At 38.6% G+C, this 11,332-nt stretch overlaps 1 protein-coding gene across 1 annotated transcript in view; it reads right to left on the reverse strand.

The window, feature by feature from the left end:
• PHLPP1 (PH domain and leucine rich repeat protein phosphatase 1) overlaps positions 1-11,332 on the reverse strand; it is a 206,821-nt gene that overhangs the window by 48,856 nt on the left and 146,633 nt on the right. The window contains 2 exon segments of the mRNA XM_038525861.1: positions 6,176-6,406; positions 7,036-7,182. Of these exon segments, the coding sequence (XP_038381789.1) occupies positions 6,176-6,406; positions 7,036-7,182 (378 nt within the window).

Raw genomic sequence — 11,332 nt, forward strand, 5'->3', positions numbered from 1 at the left:
TTATTTTTAGCTACAATTCCATGAAGGTCTTAATCTTGACAGTATATTCTCAAACACAATTTGGACCACTTAGGCTAGAAGACAAGCACATATGTTGATTTTACCTTAATTCATTTCAAGAGGAAAAATCATTTATTAATCAAATAATCATTTGATTTTATTTATTTTCAAAGAATTAATCATTTATTTTCAAAAAATTTGGTGGAAAACAACACAAAAAATAAAACCTAGAACAACCTGTTAGGCATGTTACAACTATACTAAATATTTAAGGAAGGAGAAAGGATTAGTGAGCAGGGAGATGAGCAGTTCATATAGGATAGAATTTAACAGAGACCTTGGGAACGGGGGTAATGAATGGGAGCCACACATGTACCAGACATAAGAATGCACACATCTGGATTTCTGGCTGGCGTAGGACCAAGGACTGATTATCAAAACTATCTCCATTATTAAAATATTGCCGGAGGGGTGTTTGGGTGGCTCAGTTGATTAACTATCCCACTCTTGATCTCAGCTCAGGTCTTGATCTCAGGGTTGTGAGTTCAAGGCCCAAGCTGGGCATGGAACCTACTTAAAAAAAATACATGTATTTATAAATTTATATATATATAAAATATTGCTTGAAAGAGCAAAGCACAGAAAATACTGAAATTTGGTATCTAGGATTCACTGAGAAATTACTAAACAAAGGACAGCAATGGGATCAACAAATCTAGGACAGAGCTAGGCACAGGAGACAGCTGGCAGAACTTAGACCACAAGAACTAGTTAACTAACAGACTGAAGTTGCTATGAGTGGGTTGCCAAGAAGATACGTAAGTAGTAATGGGGACTAGGAATCAATAGAATGAAGACATACTTCAAAAGGGAGAAAAATAGATGAAAATCTCAATTCCTAGTTTGCTAGGCTATCCCCAACTCCTTTACAAACAGTAAGAACCCTACAAAGCCAACAAAGTGCTGAGATAATGCACTTGGTTAGAAGAATTAATATGAGGGCTGGAGCTTAGGAAAAAGCTAAAGGTTCTAAGTTGTGAATTTCTGCCCTTTGAAAAAATAAAATAATGGTAACTGAAAATAAGAAAGTAATGATAACTGAATTATTAAGAGCAATATGATAAAGTCACTGAAACACAAAGATGAGTGACAGATAGCAAAGAGTTAAAATTTGTCAATCTGTAAACACAGCATATGGGCTCTTCAAATGTCCCCAAGATGATTGTTTTTTTGCTTCTTCTCTTTTTTTATTCCAGGTTGTAAGATTTAAAAACTGGCCACAACCCAGTAATTTGCCTACTTCCAAATGCTCCCTAGATTACTAGAATATGTACACAGAATTTTTTTTTTTTAATTTCACTTTAGGGATGCCTGGGTGGTTTAGCTGGTTAAATGTCTGATTCTTGGTTTCAGCTCAGGTCATGATCTCAGGCTTATAATCTCAGGACCATGAGGTTGAGCCCCACCTTGGGCTCTATCTATGCTCAGTGCAGAACCTGCTTGAGATTTTATCTCTCCCTCTGTACCTCCCTCCCCCACCCAGCTGGAGGGCACGTGCTCTCTTTTTAAAATAAATAAACTAAATCTTAAAAAAATAATAAAAATCTCTTTTTGAACATAACATACTATATAGTAATTGAAAAACTGTCCTGTGATTTTCCTACTTTACACTGTAAGTAACTTTCATAATGTGGCATTATCATCTTCATTGGAATGGCTCCCTCCTGTAATTTCACTGTATTCACACTAAAATAATTAAAGGGTTCGTTTAATGAGGAGACAAAAGAAAAAAATCTATAATGAGAGGGAACTGTTCAGTTTAAATTGCCAAGTCTTTTTTTTTTTTTTAAATGCTGATTCTGACTTAGTAGATCTGGGGTGGGGCCTCAGAGTCTGCATTTCTTTATTTTTATTTTTAAAGATTTCACTTATTTATTCATGAGAGACACAGTGAAAGAGGCAGAGACACAAGTAGAGGGAGAAACAGGCTCCGTGCAAGGAGCCCGATGTGGGACTTGATCCCAGAACTCCAGGATCACGCCCTGAGCCAAAGGCAGATGCTCAACCATTGAGCCACCCAGGCATCCCAAAAATTGCCAAGTCTTATCAGGATTCAAATATCAAAAGTTTTCAGGCTCAAGCAATAACATAACTATTTAGGATGAACTTTCAAAGAGGCAAAATGTGATTAAAATTTCCTTCCCATAATCTCCAGTTAACATAGACATTTTATTTATTTCATAAATACTGAGATTTGCTGTGTGTAGCGTACACAGGCAGTATGAAAGAGCATGATATTCTAGTTCCAATTTGCTCATCATATCTAGTATGATCTTGAACAAGTCACCTAGTATCTCTGGTTAAGCCTAATTCTAATCTGTAAAATGGGATAACACTGTCCTTGTCCTCCAAGGCAGTGGAGAAAGTCAAATGAAGGAGGTGCCCATAGTATGCAAACAATGAAAGATATAGTGATGATGAGGATGATGACCTGGCTTTGTGTCAATAAGAGTGAATAAAACAAGGTGTTTCTCAACAGATTTTAATGCATTAGTGAGGGAAAATCACAAATGCTTTAAAATATAAAGACTACAAGTAGGGTAGCCCCGATGGCTCAGTAGTTGAGCATCTGCCTTTGGCTCAGGGCATGACCCCGTAGTCCCAAGATCAAGTCCCATGTCAGGCTCCCTGCAGGGAGTCTGCTTCTCCCTCTACCTGTGTCTCTGCCTCTTTCTCTCTCTCTCTCTGTGTCTCTCATGAATTTAAAAAAAAAAACAAAAAAAAAACAAAAAAAACTACAAGTATGTGACAAGTGCCATAATGATGTATAAAATACAGAGAATGGTCAAAAAGCTGCAATGGAGGGAGCACCTCATTGAATCCCCAGAGTAGGTAGAATTAATAGATGTAAGTAGGCAAAGAAAGCAGTGCATGATTTAGGGCAGAATGGTCTCTGGACTGAAGATGAGCACAGGGAGCAAGCCACACACAAGTGCAGGAGAGCAGAGCTTGCGAGAGGCTGCAAGGGGGCTGGCTTTGTCAGTCAAAGTACCAATGATGTGCTAACACTGGGTAACAAGGATGAAGGAGGACAGTGTTGCTTGGTTATCTGTGGTGAATGAGCTCTGTTCTAGACTTCTAATCTACCATGGACTGATGTGTAGTCATACTGCACGTGACCCACAGGCGGCTCCCTGTGTGAGTTCATCAACAACTAAACTAGTCTATTCCTGGTACAACGAGATGAGTTGCCTTAAATGAGTCTATTTACATATTGTGGCAATGTCAAATCACCACGTGTTTCTAAAACGTTAAGTCTCAATTTCTACACATATTTCATTGTGGAAAAGTAACCAGCACAGGTTAGAGGACCACACTTGGAGTAGCTCTGAGTTAGAGTCTCAGCCCCAAGGGACTCACAGACTAGTAGGTTGAAACCAGATAAGAAGAGCTTAAATATCTCCAGCTAAAGAATTGAGGGCTCTGGGCCTTCTGAGACTGCTCCAGAGGCTACACAATGGAAAGAGATGGCTCAGCTAGGAGACAACAGTAGCAGGGAGAAGGAAAAGGAAGGGACAAAGAGAGAAACCTTGTGAAAGAAGAACTGATAGACTCTGGTGGTTGACTATAGACAGGGTCCAAAGTTTCATGCTTACAGAACCATTGAAGTGGTGCTGCAATCAGTAAAATAGGAATCCAAGGGAAAGAACTAGTTGATAGAGAAAGAAATTGAACTGTTTCAGGGGTGTGTGGGTAAGTGTGCCAGTGTGGGGGAACCAAGGTAAAACTATGCAGCAGACAGCTCAAGTGGAGTTAGTCCCAAGAAGAGAAATAAGGGTTAGACAGGGGAATAATCAACGTGAAGATGGAAAATAAATAACAATTCCTGAGAGCACAAGCAACCACTGAGGCAGAAAACAGTGATCAGGGAGAGAGATGTTGGTAACATCCAGTTTGCACCAAGAGAAAAGAGGAATTATTAATGATGCCACAGAAGACACAGTATCAGACTCAAAGAAAGTTGATATGAGGAGAAAGATTAAAAGAAAAATGATAAATGATCACTTTTCATCTGATGTTACATTTACATCTGAAGGAGTAAAAAACCCAATAAAATTAGCCCTTTGCAGAAACTAAGTGAAAGTCCCCTTAAGTCCCCTCACTAGGGATGCCTGGGGGACTCAGTGGTTGAGCATCTGCCTTCAGCTCAGAATGTGATCCTGGGGTCCTGGGATCGAGTCCCACATCAGGCTCCCCACAGGGAGCCTGCTTCTCCCTCTGCCTATGTCTCTGCCTCTCTATTTCTCACGAATAAATAAACAAAATCTTTAAAAAAAAAAAAAAGTCCCCTACTAGCCTCAATTTAATTCTACTAGGCAATTCTACTAGGGCAGAATTACAAGCAAATCAGACCAAGATCTTCCCCTTCTCATCTCAGTGGCCTGGAGGGAAGCAGTAAGCTAGGCATAGTCATTCAAGATGTAGAGTGTCTCACGGCTACTGTGGTCTTTAAATGTCCTGCAACTGACCTCATCTAAAAAGATCCAATTAGAACTAGAAATCTGGGTGGCTCCATTTAAAAGGCCTTAAATTCTTTAATATGAAAGTTTTCTAAATCCAAGTGACTCAGAGACAAATAATGTTAACAATTTAGAAAGAAAGTTCAGTGCCCTCTCCTGTGACATTCCACAAAGTTCTTGAAGTCAGATAAAGTACTACCATTTGTATTCCTTGAATTAGGAATTCTTGGTCTGCAAATTGCTAACCAACATTTCCCCAGATGCAACAGGCATGATTTCTTTAGTCTGAGGAAAGGGAAAGGCACGTAATTTTTAAAAAATATTTTATTTGTTTAGAGAGGGGGGAGGGGAGAAAGAGAGAGCATATGAGCCAGAAGGAGAGGCAGAGGGAGAGGGAGAAGCAGGCTCTGACACAGGGCTCGATCTCAGGACCCTGATGTGACCTGCGCCGGAAGGCAGACGCTTAACCCACTGAGCCATCCAGGAGCCCCAAGGAAAGCAATTATTTGAGGGACTGGAATAAATGTGTTTCCAAAGCTAGACCATATAAATAAGGAAGAAAAGGAGCAAAAGACGATGCTTCTTTATATTGACAGAAGTCAAGAGGCCTCAGTGAGGGTCTAGCGTTACCAACGGAGAGGAAAGTGGGTAGTAAGGAAAAGAAAGAATCATCTTTGACAAATGGGAGGAGTAAAGAGGCTAAGAATGATATCTGAGCAGGTTCCATAAATAGAAAATAATTCCCAATGAAGTAATAAGAATGATACATAACACACTGGGAGTATGAGGCATTGAACTCATATCTTTCCCAAAGTCTATGAATTAGGTTGTGTTATTAACTATAATTTAGAGATGAGAACATAGTTGCACAGAGACATTAAATTTCTTGCCCAAGATTTAACATCATTAGTATGCGGTCATCAACCCCTCGTTAATGGAGGAATTAGTTTGGTTGAAAAAGTATCAAATTGGGCAAATTGTTATGAAGGTCTAAGCCTGATATGTTGCTTTGTAGGAACTCAGTCCCATGACAGTCTCTTGTTTTCCCCCAAAAAACAGATACTTAGAATAGCTTCCTCCTCCTATACTGATTCTTTGTAGATTAGAAACTAAAATTGAACCTCACATACTAAGGGATTATCATGGCACATCTTTAATGTAGCAAGGACCATGCTAGCAGTTTTCAGTAGAAGTTTATTTATTTAGCATGATCAGGAATAAAAATGCAGGTTCCTTGCTCTTATGAGGGGTGAGAGTGGAGGTTCTAGCCAAACTTGGGCCTAACAGGAGGTTATGCATTTTATATTTTTGTAAAGAACAGTAAACTAAGGGCAGAGCCACCTGGATAGAAAAATAGGAAATTAAATAAGTTAAATAATTCAATTAGTACATTGTATTACATTAGGGAAGTGAAGGAAGGAAAAAAAATTTAAGAAAGAAGAAATGCTCAATGATGTTAACTGTCTCAAGCCACAGAAAAGGAGGACAAAGAGAAAAAATACCCACTTTGCTCTCAATGATACAGTTTTTCATTCACATAAATTGCAACTAACCAGCTTGCTCGCCTTGCAGCAGAATGTCACCAAAAGGGCTGTAACCTACTCCTAAATATAAGCCAACCACTTACATGAGATCTGTTTCTTAAAAATAGTTACCTTAGATCCACATGTTTAATGTGAGGCATTTTTCTTAAAGCTTCTAGCCTCAGGGTCTCCATACAGTTTCCAGACATACAAAGTTTATCCACAGCAGTCAATTTCTCCAAAATCTCTGGAATGTCAGTGAATTCATTGAAAGAAAGACCAAGATAACTAAGCTGATGCATGTTCTCCAACTCAGGAGGAAGCGCCTGGAGAAAGTTTCCATCCAGCAAAAATGTCTGTAAGCTAGTAAAGGAAACATAAGAATTATAAAGAGAACGTGTAAGTTCTACGTATTTATTATCAACATGCAAGTTCCATAAGTATAAATCACATCATTAGGAAAAGAAAATGAACTATCTTTTGCAAAATGCATAAGGAGAGTACCTGAAGCAATAATACACCACAGAGAAAAGATCAGAGATAAGCATCTTAATCTTTTACTGAAAACCAAAATTATGACCCATTTTCCCAACTTGGATAGGCATAATTGGGAACAACATGAACTAACTACAGTGTGAATCAGCCCCAATTCCCATCTTTCATTGTTATTTTAAATATTAAAGTCTTAGAATTCAACATAACTCAGAAAATGAGAAAGTAAGCATGTCATCCCATGGGGAGACGCTCCTCTGTGGGGATATTCCAATTTTAAACAAGGATATTTCAGTTTTTTACAAGATTCTAAAGAATATAAAAGCTAATAAACTAACTCTACAGAAGAGCCCAATCTCTTGCTTTGGGGCCAAGTCTTACATGACCGACATAACAAGTTAATCATTTGCTGTGACCCCAGTGCAGCTTCCCGGGGGTAGGGGGGTGGGGGGGAAGAGGCATTCTGAGGTATACTATGCAGTGGAGTTTAAAGTATGTACTTGTGCATAACTCCGACGGCTGCTGGGACTGCTCGAAGAGCATTGCAGGACACGTTCAGCTCGGTCAAGGTTGGAATATTGCAGACGGCTAACGGAAATTCTCCTAAATGATTATTGGAAAGATTAAGACTCTTCAACTTGGTGAACCTGTTACAGTAAAGCAAAAGACAAGAAAAGACAAATGTCATAGATGCATAATGTCACATTATTTTAGCATAGCGTTCGAGATAATCTAACCCAATTCAATTGAGGAGGGAATGAGCCCACAGAGGTTAAGTGTGCAGCCGAGCTGGAATGCACCTCTTCAGACTCTGAGGCCAGTGTTTTACATAAAATAAAAAACGTTATAATTAAAAACAAACAAACCTGTCAGTCTAGAATAAGACTCTGTTGGAGTAAGGTTTTTTAGCTTTACCTGGGCCAGCTTCATTAACATACCACTAATTGATAACACAGAGAGGGAAGGAGAAAACAGGCAGGTCTAGCTCTTCCGGAATTTCTGTGTTATCCCACACTATTCACAAATCTTTCTGCTTTCACTTCTCCCCAAATATTAACCTGAGATAAAAACTTAATTTATCAGAAGTACACACTCTCTCAGGAACCAAGTTTTATAGTTTCAAATTTGAGAACCAATTATTATCATTGTTTAATCTCAACCCAACAGTTGATCCTGTTAACCACACCCCCTTTCTGGAGAAGCTCTTCTTCGTTTCACTTGCACTATCTTTTCCTCCCCAGCCCTCTTCCAATACTCTCCAATTCTTTCCTCCTAGGTCCTTTCTTTTTTCTTCCTCATCTCTTCTTCCCCACCCCAGGGTCACACAATTCTCACAATCCTGTGCTTGACCAGTTTCTTTCCTCTCTCTACCTTGCCTTCCTTGGAAATCATTTTGCTGCTCTGTGAACAACTCTCAACTGACCACACACCGTCTCCTGCTCCTGGGCTACCCTACAGCATCTTCAGTGCGAAATTCAACCTATGTCTTTCTCCCAGACCAGCACTTCCTCCTATTCTATTTTTGTGAATGGCTCTTTCATTTCCTCATTTGTCCAAGAGATTAAAGAAGTCATCTTTAAAGTTTTATTTCTTCTCAGTCCGTCCACTACTGACCTCTACCCTTTCTTTTTGAGATGAGAATCAGATTAGTTATTGCATTATGCTAATTATTTTTAAAACTGCCCAAGTCTCTATATTGGGCAGTATGCATAATGCCTAGAACAGACATGCATATCTTAAACATAACTCCAATTCAATTCAATCAGCATTTAAGGAAATTGTCCTGTGACCCATCTGTTGAATTTTATAATAAAAAATGCTAAGCTTTACTTTTTTATTTTTTAAGACTTAATTTCTCTATTTGAGAGAGAGAGAGAGCACACGAGCACACAAGTGAGAGGAGGAGAAGGGAGGATGGGACAAGCAGACTCCTCGCTAAGGAGGCCAAAGCAGGGCTGATCTCACCACCCTGAGATCATGACCTGAGCTGAAATCAAGAGTCAGATGCTACTGAACTATCCAAGCACCCCTAAGTTTTGTTTTAAATAGTGACATAAAGTTTATTCTACACAGAAAGATGACAATGGGCCTATTTGACATGTTAAAAGTGACACATTTGATTTTTCTTTTATAATAGCAATTTTCTTGAATGGCAAAGTATAGACAGAATAATATTTTAAATTAAAAAAAAAAACTTAAGAATTACTACTAAACCTGAATAATCATTTGAAATTTTATACTTTACAATGTGATTCATTAGGCCTTCTTAAAACAAAGAATGCTTATCTTTTATTCTGACTAAATCATCATGATTTATTCATTACATGAGACAGAATTACAAATTCTGTTATTCCTAGATCAGAGGTTCTCAAAACCTGGCTAGAAGACCCTGGAAGAGGTCCCTCAGACCCTTTCAAGAGAATCCCTCAGGTCAAAACTACTTTCATAACAATATTAAGATGCCATTTGCCTTCTCCATTCTTCTTTTCTCTCAAGTGTCCAGTGGAGATTTCCACATGGTACAGGTGTGATAGCATACCTGACTGGTTGCAGAAACAGGAGAAATCCAACTATCTTCTATTAAGACAGACATGGAAAGATTTGCAAAAATACAAAACGATGACACTTTTCTACATATTTAGTTTTCTAAAGTAGTCACTTTTTTTTTTTTTAATAAATTGATTTTTTATTGGTGTTCAATTTACCAACATACAGAATAACACCCAGTGTTCATCCCGTCAAGTGCCCCCCTCAGTGCCCGTCACCCATTCACCCCCACCCCCCACCCTCCTCCCCTTCCACCACCCCTTGAAGATTTTATTTATTTATTAATCACACACACACACACACACACACACACACACACACACACACAGAGGCAGAGACACAGGCAGAGGGAGAAGCAGGCTCCATGCAGGGAGCCCGACATGGGACTTGACCCTGGGTCTCCAGGATCAGGCCCTGGGCCGAAGGCAGCGCTAAACCGCTGAGCCACCTGGGCTGCCCTAAAATAGTTACTTTTCATAAAAAATGTGTAGGTTAATAAGAATGGGTTTATTATTTTTCTAAACGAACATATATTAAAATACTTCTCAGGTTTAGGTTTTTAATGTAAATATCAATAGATTTAATCCACATAAATAGAAACTGCTTAAGGTCTTCAATTTTTTTAGAGTAAAGGAGTTTAATATACAGTTGCCAGATAAAATACAGAAGATAAACAACAGGTTTTTTTTTTTTTTTTAAGTGTAAAGTATGTCCCAAATATTGCATGGGACATACTTATACTTAAAAAAGAAAGAAAGAAAGAAAGAAGAAAGAAAGAAAGAAAGAAAGAAAGAAAGAAAGAAAGAAAGAAAGTATTGTTTTTTCTGAAATTACAAATTTAACTGGGTGCTTTTTCTCCCTTCTAAATCTGCCAACTCTATCCTGAAATAGATGAAACTGCTGTTCTAGTCCAAACAAAAACAGTATCCTACTTTCTAGATATGATTCCTCATTTGGTAGAAGTGGCCACAGTTTAAAAATATGCACACAATTAAACTGAACTTAGAAAAAAGTTCCTCTAGGAAGGAAAAAGACCTTCCCTAAAGACATTATCCAACAAGAGTGGAGATGATACGATTACACCTCCAGGACTTAACTCAAGACAGCAAATGAGAGCACTGGCTTTTGGAAAAGTATTTGTCAATAACATGGTGGGTGGGGAGGAGGGGCAGGGAGTATCTTCAATTTTGCAAACAAATTTACTATAACCACACCAAAGGAAAGCAGTATTAAGTTGAATGAGTAAAAAGAAAGTTGAAGAAATGAACAGAAATAAAAACAAGTAAACTCCAAAGCCTATGTATATATATTTGGATTTTAAAATGGCCACAGGCTCTAAATATAAAGAAATGCAATTATTCTTTATATCAATTCAATTATACAAAAACACTACCAGACCTTACAATAAAGTGAACTGTCTTCAGTTCCAGGGGTCAAGCATCCCCACGCAGAACAGGAGTCTGGTAAGAGAGCAACAGCCCTCGATGACTATAGAACACCGGAAGTGGGGCTAGCCCAAACTGAGATGCTCTCTAAGTATAAATATACACTGGATTTCAAATACTTTACACAGAAAAGAACGTAAACTCAATAATGTTTTTTAGAACAGATAGCAATTTTGATATACTGCATTAAATAAGATATATTGTTAAAATTAATTTCAACTGTTTCTCCTTACTTTCCCTAATGTGGCTACTGTTAAATTTAAAATTCACGTATATGGCTCACATTATGTTTTCATGGACAAGCATTTTCTCCATACTAAGGATATGCAGAGTTCCAGACTTCTTTACCCAAATGACACCCAACCTTATTTTCAGGGCTTCCGTGGGCCTCTTCCCTGGGCCCATCTTCTTCACCTAGAGGCCCTAGGCACGGACAGAACTTGGGACAGTGTGTCCACAGACCTACAGTGAGGGATGGAGCTAGAGACACAAAGAAAAGACATTTGGGCCCCTGGGCCAGATTTCCCAATGCTGCCAGAACCAGTGTGAGATCCTGAGAGGGGTCTGAAAATTCTAAACTTGATACTACGCTTGCAAGTTATTAAATCTGTTAAGGTAGGAGGAGAGGACATATTTTATTTAACAGTTTATTAGCTTGATTACAACTTAAATATTTAGATATATGGTATGGGGCCTCCATTTATACTCTTGCCCTAGACCTGTACATCTAAGTATCTTAAAATTTTTTCCTTCCTTCTCATCATATTCCCTACATCCCTTGTATTCCTCCCTGTGCAGCCCATCC

Source organism: Canis lupus, chromosome 1 (genome assembly GCF_011100685.1).
Source record: "Canis lupus familiaris isolate Mischka breed German Shepherd chromosome 1, alternate assembly UU_Cfam_GSD_1.0, whole genome shotgun sequence".
In the NCBI taxonomy this organism is placed as follows: Eukaryota; Metazoa; Chordata; class Mammalia; order Carnivora; family Canidae; genus Canis; species Canis lupus.